This window comes from Blastomyces dermatitidis (genome assembly GCF_000003525.1).
Source record: "Blastomyces dermatitidis ER-3 genomic scaffold supercont1.7, whole genome shotgun sequence".
Classification (NCBI taxonomy): domain Eukaryota; kingdom Fungi; phylum Ascomycota; class Eurotiomycetes; order Onygenales; family Ajellomycetaceae; genus Blastomyces; species Blastomyces dermatitidis.
The window spans coordinates 2709321-2724349 of NW_025544780.1; the positions used below are offsets into that span (position 1 = coordinate 2709321).

General features: G+C 48.5%; 4 protein-coding genes across 4 annotated transcripts; 3 read left to right on the plus strand and 1 right to left on the minus strand.

The window, feature by feature from the left end:
- The first annotated feature begins 20 nt into the window (after positions 1–20).
- Positions 21–2692, plus strand: BDCG_06900 (lysyl oxidase-like protein 2/3/4). The gene is made up of 4 exons (XM_045422656.1): positions 21–913; positions 1003–1040; positions 1132–1520; positions 1580–2692. The coding sequence occupies exons 1-4, from the start codon at positions 644–646 to the stop codon at positions 2539–2541; spliced, it is 1659 nt and encodes a 552-aa protein (XP_045278249.1). The 5' UTR covers positions 21–643; the 3' UTR covers positions 2542–2692.
- A 323-nt stretch (positions 2693–3015) lies between these two features.
- On the minus strand, positions 3016–7452 carry BDCG_06901 (uncharacterized protein). Its single transcript, XM_045422657.1, has 3 exons — positions 7429–7452; positions 6704–7317; positions 3016–6648 (listed from the first exon to the last, which is right to left on the minus strand). Exon 3 carries the CDS (start codon positions 5352–5354, stop codon positions 4287–4289), a length of 1068 nt encoding a protein of 355 aa, XP_045278250.1. The 5' UTR covers positions 5355–6648; positions 6704–7317; positions 7429–7452; the 3' UTR covers positions 3016–4286.
- On the plus strand, positions 6228–10596 carry BDCG_06902 (UV-damage endonuclease). The gene is made up of 3 exons (XM_045422658.1): positions 6228–8434; positions 8495–8896; positions 8964–10596. Exons 1-3 carry the CDS (start codon positions 7871–7873, stop codon positions 10179–10181), a joined length of 2184 nt encoding a protein of 727 aa, XP_045278251.1. The 5' UTR covers positions 6228–7870; the 3' UTR covers positions 10182–10596.
- A 2-nt stretch (positions 10597–10598) lies between these two features.
- BDCG_06903 (actin cytoskeleton organization protein App1) lies at positions 10599–14989 on the plus strand. The gene is made up of 2 exons (XM_045422659.1): positions 10599–14840; positions 14951–14989. The coding sequence occupies exon 1, from the start codon at positions 11250–11252 to the stop codon at positions 13917–13919; it is 2670 nt and encodes an 889-aa protein (XP_045278252.1). The 5' UTR covers positions 10599–11249; the 3' UTR covers positions 13920–14840; positions 14951–14989.
- The last annotated feature ends 40 nt before the right edge of the window (positions 14990–15029 follow it).

Sequence of the window (15029 nt, forward strand, 5' to 3'; positions counted from 1 at the left end):
GCAGCTGGAATCAGTTGCCGCCAGCGATTCAACGCCCTGTTCCTGTAAGTAACCCTCCATGGGATGGTTTCCAATATGGCTGGATGGGCCGTTCCGGCAGCTTCATCTTTGAGCCACATCCTAGCCCTTGCGGTCCCCGCGCCTCTCGCATGTTTCCTGTGTCCCGCCCCGTATCAATCAACTTGCAATAACAGAGAAATCTTCGAGGGCTTATTTTTTCTACTATTTTGCGAAATAAGCTTGAAGCGCTATTCGTTTTTGAACTATTTTCCTGCTCTAATTTTCTATGTTCTCTCATGTCCTGCCCCGTTCTCTCGGTCATCTGACAGCGAAAAAAGTGTTCATCATGAGCTTTAAGCTCTCATTGGCGGCGTTCGCGGAACAAGCTATGGAACAGCTTATGTTACTCGATGTTCTAGCCACCCAGCTCAACCACTTGATTTACATATATGCTTTGTAGTGCCCAACAAATACCTAGAAACTTTTGCATACTCGTCTTCGAGTTTTTTGTTGTACCTGTCTTTCCGGTTTCCTCTTATATTGAAAGATCTCGGTTTAAGCTGAGGACAGGATCCTTATACATATCCCTACTATCATTAATAACTTTGCCACCCCGACTGAATCCTCCACATAAGCTTCTACCATGGAATGCAGAGCTAACGGTCTATCGAAATCCGCAAAATGGCTCCAGATATCCCCTCTAACCTTGGATCTTCCTCTCTGCCAGAGCCTACATTCCACAGCGGGTCTGCCTAAACATAGAAAGGGTTTCACTAGCCCCTCCACCATGCACAGGACCCCGCACGTGGGAATTGTCGGTGCGGGCCTCGCGGGCTTGAGATGTGCAGATGTTCTACTTGATACTGGCTTTCGAGTAACTATCCTCGAAGCTAGGAATCGAATTGGCGGTCGCGTATGAAAATATTTTTTTTTAATATTTTTCCTTTTCCTTCTCTTTAGTTACACAGGTGGGCATAATTCTGATCTTCTATTACATACTAGGTATGCCAAAGCGACGTTGGCAAGTATGAAGTGGATGTGTAAGAGTGGCACAGTCTCAATCTTTTTTTTTTTTTTTTTTTTTTTTTTTTTTTTTGAAGAAAATGACGGATGCTAACGTCTTGTCTACAGTGGACCAAACTGGATACATGGGACACAAAACAATCCCATCGCAGATCTCAGTAACAGTTCAAAAACTATTACCCATGCATGGGGTGGTTTGCAAAATGTTATTGATACATCCGGAGAGCCTCTGGATGGGAGACTGATAGCAAGGATTTCAGACTTTATATGGACGACTGTGGAAGATGCATATGAATATAGTCGTCTGAACAAAGAAATCATTCCAGCAGACAAGAGCCTCTTTGACTTTATTAAGGAGCAGCTGGAAAAAGCAGAGTTTTCGGAAGTTGAGAAGGAAAAATGCATTGAGCTGTCGAAATTATGGGGTTCATACATTGGGTCTCCAATTGATAGACAGAGCTTGAGATTCTTCTTTCTGGAAGAGTGTTTAGAAGGGAGTATGTTTTCCCCCGACCTTTCTATCTTCCAACCGATTTAACTAACTGCCTTTGCCTAGCCAATCTTTTTGTGGCATCCACATATAAGAAAATCGTCGACTCAGTAGCTGCCGCTGCACTCAAACGCGCTGAAGTCCATCTCAATGACCCTGTGGTCAAAGTTGAAGCAAAACCCCGAGTTTCGGGTACGAACCACCAAGTTAGTGTTACGACATCAACGGGGACCCAATATGTCTTTGATGAGCTGGTAACCACGTTCCCCCTCGGCTGGCTCAAGCAAAATAAATCCGTCTTCCAACCGGCCCTGCCAGCCCATCTCTCCAAGGCCATCGACAACATCTCATACGGCCAACTAGAAAAGGTCTACATCCACTTCCCCTCCGCTTTCTGGGAACAACAACCAACCACGGGCCCCACCACCAGCACAAAACACCCCCTATCAGCCCTCCAAAAATCCCAAACCCCACTTCCCGAAATCTCCCCGTTCACCGAATTCCTCTCCCCCACCTACACAAACCACCCAGTCACCACCCCCTTCTGGAACCAACAATGCGTCTCCCTCTCCGCCCTTCCCAGCCCATTTGCCCACCCAACCCTCCTCTTCTACCTCTACGGCCCCTCCGCCACCCATCTCGTCTCCCAAATCCACGCCATGCCCCCCTCCTCAAAGGAATACCACGACACAATTAACACTTTCCTGCACCCCTTCTACTCTCGCCTACCAGGCTACGACCCCTCGTCGCCCAATTGTCATCCAACTGCCGTCCTCGCCACGCAGTGGCAAAAGGACCCCTGGGCGGGGAACGGCAGCTACTCGAATTTCCAGGTCGGGTTGGAGCAGGGGGATCGCGATATTGAGATTATGCGCGAGGGCATGGGTGTTGAGCGCGGGGTGTGGTTTGCGGGCGAGCATACGGCGCCGTTTGTGGGGTTGGGGACGACGTCGGGGGCTTATTGGAGCGGGGAGGCGGTTGCGGGTCGGATTTGTGAGTTCTTAGCTGGAACAGGTACCGGTGGATAGCGGGGAGCTGGCGGGTTGCCGGGGTTAGATTGCTTTTGAGGTCGTGAATGGGTTTAAGTGGGGATATTTCTAGTTTGTGTGGGTATTGGTGATTTTCCGGGACGGGATAGCTAGGTCAATTTCGGTACCTTTGCTTGTGGCCATGTTTTTTTTTATTTTTCGTTTTTGGTACTTACTATTGAGCACACATATACATCTATACATATATATCTGGCTGATAGAAACTGAATTATACACATTACACTTACTTAGAAACCAATTATATACAGCGATTTGACGAATGTTCCTCATTAATAGTATATTCTGATCATGGAGACTCCCTACAGAACACATTTAAGGTAATTAAGTCACTCACTATGCTTGCCCGGACTTATCCTAACCTAAGGTCAGAGAGTCTACATGAAGAATGGGAAATAGCGTGTTAAATCTAACTATCATGACAGACAAATTGAACAATTCTATCAGATATAATTATTTCTCTTCATTTATTATCTTTTTAGCTTCTACTGTATTAGTAAATTGATACATTCCAAAGTTTCATAGTGGTATGCTCCGTAGTTCTACTCAATTGACGTTTCATAATAACAAAACTAACAATCGAACCGTTCCTTATGTGATATAATGAATAATCGACGCTAGTAGTAAACATAACAACTGTGGAAAAAGGTTGTTTTTGGACATTTTTACTCCTGTCAAATATATATAGGCAGGGTGCCCCAGGCTCAGGGATGTAGCATGACCATACAAAATATATAGGAAAAATTTGGAAAAATTCACCGCAAGTAATTATATTTCCAAAATTTCGCTCTCGGGCTTTACATTTCATTACATGTAAAAATAACGACAGTGAAAATCTGAAACGCCACATCGCCGCACACCCCTGGCTAACCTGAGGCCGCCTGGCAAAGACCTCCTTAGATTCGATTGGAAATGATGGATCAATTGTAAGCGCGAGACTCTGAATTTTCACATGAGATTTGATGTTGTCGTGGATGATGAGATGGGGCAATGAATTGAGTGAATGAAATGATGGGAGCGGGATCCCCGTCTTTTCGGAGATTAAGCTTAGCTCAGGATATGTAAAATGGGAATTTAAGATTAACGGTTCTGGTGGGCAGTGGTGGACATTTGAGTTTATTGAGCACGAGGGAGGGAAAGGGTGAGATGTATTTGTACAGAAATTTGAGGGTATGGCAAATGGATATGGAAATGGAGAGTGGGAAAATCGGAAGCGCGTTAAAGACTGGAAAACAATAGCCATCATTGTAGCATAGAGTTATATTTGCGCTAGTAATGATATTTCATGTATTGAATTGTCTCTGGCCATTTACATCCCTTACTTGGATTTGTGGCCTGGAGAATATGACAGAAATTTGTTGGAGCAGCTAAGGGTAGACAGGAGGAAATTCGAGGTCGAAATTGAGAAGGGCGAGAGAGAGAGAGAGAGAGAAAGAGAGAAAATAGAACAGGGTATCGCAAAACCTGCTCAACCAACGCCAAACGAACTCATATCCATGAGGTAAAAGCATGATTAACTGCAAAACAAAAATGGACGAAGTAGTATTGTTACAGACATGTAGAGAAACAACGCAGGTGACATTCGAAGGGAATAAAACATAAAAGGATGAAGGGTATGGCGCTGGCGTGAGACGATGATCAAGATGCAATTTGAGGGTAACTTATGTAGGAAACGGGGTAGACCATATATGAAACAAAAAAAAAAGATCGTCAAGGATACACCTACTTCAATCTTCCCAAATTGTTTCAAGGTCCAGATCTTGTCTCCCCTCTGCCCCGCAAACGCTCCAGCGTTTCCTCTTGTCCGCCCGACAACCGCCGTAGGAACCCAAGCCCCCAAATCGCGGATTACCCAGCGGGCTCGAAGAGCCAGAAACGTCAATAGCACTCCGCCGTCGGTTGAAATCTTTGCTGGCGGCAGCTTCGTCGGCTCGATCTGCTGCAGCTTTCAACCTGGCAATTTGATCGGCTTCGATGGCGGCGGCTTCTGCGTCGGGGATATCTGGGATCGTCTCTAGGGAAGATATGCTGGGGCTGCGGGAGCGTATACTCGACGGGGTCGACGGCATTGAGGAAGTAGAGGAGTAGGAGTAGGAAGGGTAGGATTCGTTGAATTTTGAGGGAAATACTATTGGGGATGCCTGGGCGGAGATGGGACTACTGTTGCCTGGGTAGAGGGGGGAGGATGGTCGTCGTCGAGCTGTGCGGGGAAGGGTGTTAAGAGTTCCAGGCGATAGAGGCGAGGCGTGGGATACATCGAATTGAATCCTTCTCGATCTAGGGGTGGCCTGAAGCTCTGGATGCTCAACGATCGTTTCTGATATATTCAGCGTACTGATGCTCTGGTATAAACCGTCTTCCACCGAAGAGCGGAGCGGACTCTGGCGTCCCGTTGTCGAATCATGAGGACTGGATGATCCTCCTGTGTGTGCTGTAAATGTGTATCGACCGCGCGAGTCCGGTCCTGGAGAAGAGTGGGCACGTGCCATGGATGGAGCTCCTGGGCTCGCCAGAGAGCGCGAGCGAAGATGTGTTCTGCCGAGGGAGGAATAGGGTTTTGGGGTGAGATTTAGAGTTGGTGGAATCGTCAAGGGCGTCCCCGTCGTCTTCGTTTTCGTCGATGAAGTGGTAATGGTAGCACCGCTATGAACATTCGTTGCTGTTTCTGTGGTTTTAAATGTCGAGGGAGGTGCGAAGCTGCAGTTCGCAGAGGGTTCTTCCGCGTATTCATCTGCATACTCGGGCGGGCTGGGAGGAAGCATGATATCCTCTGGAGCCAGCAGAGTCGAAGACATGATGCTTTTTGTGGCAAAACAAAAGGCGTAAACGGAAGAAACGGGTGATTAGAGCCCCGGTGGTAAAATCATAAGGCGCAGATCACGGATGCATGCTTAGTATGAGAACGGGGGAGAGCGGTGGGAGAGCAACCAAAACTCGCGGAAGCGCTGCCCGGCGGTAGGACAATGCTGCAGTGTCTTTAAGCAAGCTGCAAAACCCCGGCGAAAGACGATCCCCGAACACTCCCTCGGCCTGTATGTCCCAAGTAGAGTTCTTTCAATATTTGCCCGCAGCAAGCCGTGCACTCAAGGGGGCGTTCCTAAGCAGGTGGGGGGGGAGGGTGTTGAAACTCCAAAGGGGGGAGAGAGAAGGCGAGGATAAGGCCACCAACCAACTTCAAGCGAGATAATCCGTCCAGTGGCTAGCCATGAATGCGCGATGGGGGCCGCACGCAGACAAGCAGTGCTCCGTAGATCAAGGGCAGAAGTGGAGAGAGCGTGTGCCTTGTCTCCAGCGTGAACGCCGGGGATGCATGCGATCGATATATATAAAAGGGGGGGAAGTGGTTGGCGAGAAGTTGGTTGGCGACTTTTATGTGGTTCTTGTCTGGCGGCTGATACGGGGGTTGATACATACAGTACATCGGTATTATTGTATGGAACGAGGATAGAAAGCTGGTGGGAGGGGCTTGGCAGGCAGTAATGCCTCGTATGGTAACGTGCATGGCCGGGCGGGAGGCTGACTAGGACTGCTGTGATTGGCTGTGGTGCTGAGCACGGAGCCCTGTAAGCGTGTATTGGTATGGTATCGGATCTTACGCAGGATAGGAGGGTTTCGCATGGTCACCTGATGCTGGTCTGGTGCCCAGTTCTTCTTCGTCTGATGATGATTTTATCTTATTATACACCATGCCATGCCTTGTTGTCTGCCTCCCCTTGGTTGTCTCCTCTTGGCTGCTGCAATAAGTTGGTCTGCTTATTTGTCTGCTCTAATCTCGTCCAGAACCCAGCAGGATCATTTCTTACAACACAGAGGGCCCCCCATCAAATGGCTCTCCTTCGCAGGCAAATTCCCTCATCCACAGGTCATAGCCTATCGCTACGGTCTATCGGGGCTACGTTCTGCATAGCAAGCTTCCCTCCCAATAAGCGGGCTTGTCAATCATGCAATGGTTCTTTGTATCAAATCGTCTTCTAGAACATCCGACATCATGCACTGGCAGGCCACGGCCCAACTGCTCTCCTCGCGTCACTGGCTGGCTGGGAGATCAACCAGGCGGACCAGAAATCGAGAAACTGGTATCTGAATAATCTATTGATCTGTCAAATTCGGTTGAGAGGAGTCGAGGAGAAAAAAAGTTTTCCACCTGATTAACTTGCCCTCTCAAGCTTGTGGCTATCTGCTCAACCAAACAAGGATGACAAGAAAATGCCGCACTAACGAAAATTGCTATGTGGATCGCTTTCGTTTATCTAGAGAAGAAAGAGCATGATTGAGAATCCTGAAACTCGCTTTCGGGGAGAAAACCAATGAGATGAGAAAAGCGAGTAGAAAGACGAAATAACCGCTGGTTCTTCTGTATGCGCAAAACTGCAAAATTTCCGATCTATCAGAATATGAGACACAGAACTATTTATGCATACGGGGGCAGCATTATTGAAACATAAGGTTGCTCCAGAGTTGCAACGTTTCAGTCATTGGAATTTCGTCTAACGCTGAAAAGGCTCATTCTGGTTAGGCGCTTGGCTCGTGAAAAATGTTTCCCTTGAAGCTGGAGCATCGCGGATACTTCTCTCGAGCTAATTTAGGATGCGCGCCGTGAGTCAACCTTGACCACTAAAATCTGGGCAATTTCAACTATAGGCTCTCAATTTCTATGGGACAGAAAATAAAAACAAGGGAAAGGAATAAAATCTGCAAATGGGCGCGGGCGCTACCGACGTTAACGAGATGTGGAAAGGAAGTCAATTGGTATGGTTACTAGCATTGTTCAGACGATTCTTCATAGGTACTTGAACTGGGAATTTCTCTAAGGAATTTCCGACGATATGCAGCGCTGAGAATGGGGCTATGATGGACGAGCAACTCTACCTGGCAAAGGATTGCAATGATAGGAGAATCATGTCTGTATGCTTCGACGGATATTTTTTCGGGGTCACTCTGAGCAATACGCACTGTATGTACGGAGTACAATGGCAGAGGATACGAAATATACCAGGCTTAGATGCTATTTCTACACAAATTTCCAACTGAATATGAGCGGAAATGAATCAAACCACATCATATATTCCGTATATTCCTATCAGCTATGTGGAGTAAGTAACTACTCCTATTAGTTGTCCATCTTCCATTAGATGTCTTGGTGGGTCCGCGCGTCTATTGGAGGCTGCGGCTGGTTCGCGCGCCAACCTTATCTCGCAATCTGGCGCTTACGCTGCGTATCGTTGTCCCCCTCACTCAACTCTAACAATTCGGTGTCAACATGGAACAAACATGCCCATGACGGGACTAACATTAGGTACCACTTATCTTTATGATGCTAGGGTTTGTCACCCTGCATTTAAAGTATGCCCTTCAGACTACCGTCTTTATTAGACGGCTCACCCCTGTCGCTCTGTCAGGACGCGACAGTGCCGCAAAGCACGCTTTCTTTCACAATCTCGCAACCAGACATGGCCTCCCAGCGCCCTCATCGCAAAGTTTTTCTCACGTGCCGCACACGCCCAGACTCCGCACAAGATCAACCGCATTGGTGGCTACTACACGGAGCGTGAACTTTTCCATGCTCCATACTACGAGTGGGACAACTGGGGTTGCGCAACCAGTCGCCGTGTCCCATGGCCCCTTGATTGGTAACATGGAACCAACTATGTCAGACTCACCACTGTCCGATGCGCCAATCGACATTGACGCTCTAGTTCCTGGAACTAAACGCTCACCAACAAGCGCCGGCAAGAGCTTCGCTACTGGAATCCCCGATCCAGCAGCCAATGTCGATATCCCCGCTAACGTAGAGGAGGTTAAAGAGGCGCTCTCGCGACCTCCGCCAGTTAACAGCAACTATCTCCCTCTTCCATGGAAAGGCCGATTAGGATATGTACGTTTCCATTCGTCATTGACAATCACTTAAAGCCGTTAACACTGAAACCAACCGCAGGCCTGCCTAAACACATACCTGCGCACCTCTAACCCGCCCGTCTTCTGCGCGCGCACATGCCGCATCTCTTCAATCCTCGAAAACCGCCACCCACTCCAAGACTCCACCCAGCCCGCCCATCGTACCAAAAATCGCCCAGATCTCCAACAACCTCCCGACATCGAGCGTGGGCTGGCATATGTGCAGGCCCTGGGCATAGCGAACGCGCGCGATATTGTGAAGCTGCTCCGCTGGAATGAGCGCTACGGGATTAAATTTATGCGGCTTTCGAGCGAGATGTTTCCTTTTGCGAGCCATGCGGAGCATGGGTATAGATTGGAGCCGTTCGCGGCTGATGTGCTGGCAGAAGCCGGGAGGGTTGCGGCCGAGCTGGGGCATCGGTTGACTGTTCACCCGGGTCAGGTGCGACATCTTTCTTTTCCCTCTCTTTCTTTGGAGGGCATTTTGACACTGATCGTAAAAAATAAAGTTTACACAATTGGCTTCACCGCGGCCCACTGTTACCGAAAATTCTGTCCGAGATCTTGAATACCATGCGGAGATGTTGCGGTTGTTGAAACTTTCGCCGCAACAGGACCGGGATGCTGTTATTATTTTACACATGGGCGGGGTTTTTGGTGACAAACAAGCTTCTCTTGATCGTTTTCGGAAGACCTACAGGACACTATCGGGCGATATCAAGAATCGTCTTGTCCTGGAGAACGACGATGTGAGCTGGACGGTGCACGACCTACTACCCATCTGCGAGGAGTTGAACATTCCGCTCGTGCTCGATTACCACCATCACAATATCAACTTTGATGCAGGCAAGGTCCGTGAGGGGACGCTGGATATCATGAGTCTTTACGACCGCATCGCCGCTACCTGGACGAGAAAGGGCATCACGCAAAAAATGCATTATTCCGAGCAGACACCGTCCGCTATTACGAAGAAGCAGCGACGCAAACATAACTCCCGCGTCCATGTGCTTCCCCCCTGCGATCCCACAATGGATCTTATGATCGAGGCTAAGGATAAAGAGCAGGCTGTCTTTGAACTTATGAGGACATATAAACTTCCCGGTTTTGAGAAGATCAATGACATTATTCCCTTCACACGCGCCGATGAGAATAAAGTTAGACGGACCGATGCTAAGAAGCCGAAGGAGAAGACGACAAAGATAGCGAGGAAGTCAGTCTCGTCCCTGAAGCAGCAAGGTGCTGTTGAATCAGATCATGACAATTATGTTGATGATGACGGTGAAATAGTCGCAACGGTTATCCCTGAGGAGGAAGTTGGTATGGGCGGACCGGAAGGCCGCGTCTATTGGCCTCCCGGCATGGAGGAGTGGTTACAATCGGCTAAACGTTCGTCCAAGCTTGAGATTGCGGAGGTAATCGTGGCGAAGAATAGCAGCGGCAACAGCACATTGGATACGGCAACTACTCCGGCGACACCGCGGAAAAGAGGGAGGCTGAGAAAAACTACAGATACCGCAACAGCCGCAGAGACCATCACTGAGAAACCAGCAGTAAGGAAACGGCAGAGGGCTAAAAAGGCTGCTTCGATATCCTCTGACGGTGGTGGTGGCAGCGAATATGAAGCTGTTGTTGACCTAGCTGCTACGGACAAGAAGGCCACCGCTACCCGTGCTTCGGGAAGGACTAAAGGGAAGAAGATTGATTATGCAGATGAAGAGTCTGCCTAATATACTGGAGTTCACGGATGGGTTCTATGCTAACATTTGGCGCGTGGGAGTTACGGAGTTACGGTGTAATGTGTAGTGAAGAGAGCTTGAATACCTTTGGGCAGGCAGTGACTAAATGGAGGCGTACATAGCGGCGAGGGAGGTAATATTATATCATAATAATAAATTTCTAGGATACCAAAGAGAATCGTCATTCATACCTTGTTAATAAAAATTGTTGTTTTGATTGCGGCTGCAACTGCGCCCTTGTAACACGCAGGACTAACTATTAGGATAAAGACAACTGCTTCCTAAATCCGGTTTCATATTGCTGCAAGCACCTACATATCTCATTTTTAGACTCCAGTAGAGGTAGAATAAGCCCTTTCTCATTTTATCTTTTATTTCATTTCTAACTAATTGAATTATATTTGGCTTTATTTTTATTTTTATTTTTTTCCCTTCTTTCGTGGCGTCTTCCCTCCACAAGGCTGACCTGAGACAACCTCGGAACTTAACTAAATAGCATAGCTAGCTACAAACCACCGATTTCAACAACTCACCGAGCTCCCCTCAATCTGTGGTGATTCCTATTTACATTCCTACGGCTTCCTCGAAACTACCTACGAGCTGGCTCGCCCACCTTTCACCCGTCCGCGGCTTCGCTCCCTCAAGCCTGGCCTCCGACTCCGCACCACCCTCACCTTTCTCCGCTATATCTTCCCGCAGACTCGCCAGCGTCTTCGAGCCAGATTCCTAGACTTTCGCCACGAAATACTCCCGGCCTTTCGACAGCAGACGCATCTGCGCATCTATCGGGCAATTGTCAACAGGCAGCAGTTGAAATATCGACATCATCCTCCCCATCATCGCAGGGACTACATTGCATATCCTGCGGGGAATATAAAGAGGACCGGGTTACTATCATATTTGTTCTCTAAACGAAAGACAAGGAAGGGAATTGAATTTAGGCATAGAGCTAAAGGGACAACTGCGACTCGATCACAATTTACATTCGATTATCACCAAAACAGATCCGTGCTTGGCGCCGTCAGCAGGCGCTTGAAAGATGCAGAGGGTGGTGGCCGGATGACGACACCACAGTCAGGGTCGTTAGGCCCGTACAGGGCTGACTCTACAAGTGATGGGAGTTCTGTATATGGATATGGATCTGCGCATGAGGGCGCTGGTCGCGAGCGGGGAACACGCAGGAGAAAAGTTTACGGCTATTTGAAGGCGGCCAACGAGCTACGACAAGCCTATTCGGCACAGTGGGCGCAGAGGACCCAGGATTATGATTACGATACACGCGATATGCCTGGTGGGTTTCCAGACGTTGAGACGGCGAGATTTGCGGACGAGCAGATGGTTTTGTTCCCTAGTTACGGCCGAAGGCATGTGAGGCAGAGGCCAGAGGTTGATTATAGGGATTTGGGACCCGAATCGTGGACAGAACCTGACGATCCGCAGTCAATGGGGAGTATGGAGTTTTGGAGAAGGGAGTGGGAGAAGTATGAGCAGGATAACGCGATTGTGGATGTGGATGTACGAGGGTGGATATATGCGCCTCATCGGGGCCCGATGAATCGGAAAAATCGAATTCTGATTTCCCTTGCAAGACGGCTGAGTGGGATACCGACTCCGGATACTGTTGCTACGGAGAATAGGCCATCATCGGCTGTAGTGAACGAGGAAGCAGTGGTCGATAAACAGGAGCAATCTATCATTCACAAGGGTCAGAGAGATGCCGACCCTGAGTGGCAGGCTAATGCTAGAAGGGAAGCCTTATCGTCCAGGCCTGAAGGCGATCAAAATGCTTATTACAGCAATCAGGATGAGATAGCCGCTGCAAACGCCCAGCTCATGGAACGGCTTCAGCCATTTTTGACTAGCCCGATCGTCCGCGTCCCCATTACGGTTTTCTTTTTTGACCAAAAGAATAGCCAGTCACGGACGGTTTCGACGAATGATGGCGGCCATTTCTCAGTTCGCGCAGCCCTCGACTTCGTTCCTACTCATATTAGGGTGCTGGCTTCAGAGAATCTGTCAGCCACGAAAGAGGTAACGATTATCGAACCAACAGGGATTAGTTTGATCAGCGACATTGATGATACTATTAAGCACTCCGCAATTGCAAGCGGTGCGAAAGAGATCTTTCGAAATACCTTCGTGCGCAACCTCGAAGACCTTACCGTGCTTGGTGTGAAGGACTGGTATTCAAAATTAACCGAAAAGGGCGTGAAGGTACATTACGTTTCCAACTCCCCGTGGCAACTATACCCTTTACTTAATAGATTTTTCGGCTTGGCTGGCCTTCCACCCGGATCATTTCACCTGAAACAGTACTCGGGGATGCTACAAGGCATCTTCGAGCCTACGGCGGAGAAAAAGAGGCCGACGCTTGAAAGAATCATGCTTGATTTTCCTGATCGAAGGTTCATTCTTGTGGGAGATAGTGGAGAGGCGGATCTGGAAGTCTATACAGAATTGGCCCTTGCTAATCCTGGCAAAATACTCGGTATATTCATTCGAGACGTGACAACGCCTCCCACCCATAAGTTTTTTGACCAATCGGTAACTCATTTCGAGAGACCTTCCCCTCGAAGTAACACAAATGGACCTCCCCCTATTCCAGGACGTTCAGGCGAACAGGAGACGCGTCCACCCAGTCTGCCACCGCGCAAGTATCTTGAACAGAAAGATCTGGCGAAGAATGAATCTGTCACACCTTCGGGAAATCTCATTGATTTGGGTACCGAGGAAGAGTTCTCTGCGATGAATAGCAATGAATCGCCTAAGGTATCATCTAACAATCGGCAAACACCTCCCACAAGGCCCTCCAAACCTGCTGCTCTTCGAAGTGGGGCTGTCGAACCGGATAGAGACGGTAACAAGGACACATCATCGTCCAGCAGCATTCGGCGGAAACCCGCGCCACCCCTCCCACATAAGCCTCTGACGTTATATTCTTCACAATCGCAGGGACAGCCTGGAGTTTCTACTCTGCCCATCCGTTCAGCACAAACGTTCCATCATGCTGGCCCACAACCGCCTAGTCGCTCCTCAACAAACCAAACTTTGAATAATAATATTTCTAATAGGCCAGCCACTGGGAGCGGGGAAAGCTACGCATCTGCTGTCCGAGATAAGGTTGCAAATATATACAACCAGCTTCCATCAGCGCGATCGTATTGGGAGAGTACTCCTATTACCCACTCTCCGCCCGCTATGGAACCACCCCCTTCTTCACGCCCAGCAGCCAAAGAACCGCCTCCACCAGTTCCCCCGCCGCGGCGCAGCAACACCCAACCCCTGTCGAAACAGGCCCCAGGCCCTGCCCAAGACCCACGCCATAGCAACACCTCCCTCTCCCTCTCCCTCTCCCCCTCCCCCTCTTCCTCTTCCCTATCGGCAACCCCGCCTGCCCCCACACGCTCAACAACCAATATACCCTCCCAGGCACACGCACAGCGACAACCGCCACCCTCGTTCTCTCTTTACTCAATCCCAAACTCATCGACATCATCCTCCTCAATAGCATCCAGCCTCGGACCCACAGGAGCGCCAGCGGTACCTAATAAGCGTGAGGAAATGTGGAGGCGGCGCTGGGCGCGGGCGAAGGACATTCTGGATCGACAGGGGGTTTTGTTGATGAGTTGGAGAGTTGGGGATGATGTTCGGGATGTTTGCCTGGGGTTGGTGGAGCAAGCGGAGAGGGAACGGGGGAAAGGAGGGAGGAGACAAGGTGAGGTGAGGTGAGGTGAGGTTTGCCGAACATGTTCACCTATTTGTATTTGTAGGGAAAGATTGCAGGCTGGGCAATATATAGAATTGTTTTAAGGGTGGCAAACTGGTTTCTGAAAAAGTATCCTTTTCTTTTATTTTCTTTTGCGGTAAAATTATCTATCTTTTAAATTCCATATTATCCAACTTCGTAATACTACACCCAAATAGGCCACGTCACCAGCGCTGCCAGTGTCGCTTGAAAGAAATGTTCATCTCTCTATATATTATAGAAAAACCAACTTTTCCGAGTAAAATGCCCTGTAATGTGACCTCACATGATATCATGTGCACCCCATCAAATCCATGAACAGGCTCTGCAGCCTGTATAACTCTGATATTAATCTTCATTCTTTTCTTTACAGATGTTCTCTACTGTATTTACATTCTTTATACTCTTCTCTACATTCATTACAACCTATACATTCATTAATATACTCATTTCATGCACTGCTGCTCAGTGTGTGAGAATTCTCATTCTCTCAGTGCATTTGAACAGTCTCAATCCATTTATTATCTCTCTCTTTATTATAGAAAAATCTCATCAAAAATATCTGAATGCTCTGACTCATACAGCTCAGATCAATCTTCAAATCTTCATTCTTTTTTTCATTCTGCTCTTTTCATACATTCTCTACAGTATTTACATTTCTTATACTTTTCTCTATATTCATTTTTGATCTCTGTGTTCATAGCATGCACTGCTAAATTCTCTGTAACATGATCTCATGTGATGTCATGTGCATCTCTTTGAATTCAGATGGGATTGAACAGCTGGCTCTGCAGTCTGTATGGCTCTGATTAATCTGATAATGGTGATAGAGGTGATACAGGGTGGAAGAGAGTGATAGGGGGAGAGAGTGATAGAGGCAGTAGAGGGGGTAGAGGGTGGAAGGGGTGGTAGGGGTGATACGGGGTGGAAGAGAGTGGTAGGGGGAGAGGGTGGTAGGGGCGGTAGAGGTGGTGGTGGTGGTAGTAGAGGGGGTAGAGGGTAGGGGGTGGAAGAGGTGGAAGGTGTGGTAGGGGTGATACGGGGTGGAAGAGGGTGGTAGGGGGAGTGAATGGAAGGGGGTAGGGGTAGAGGGT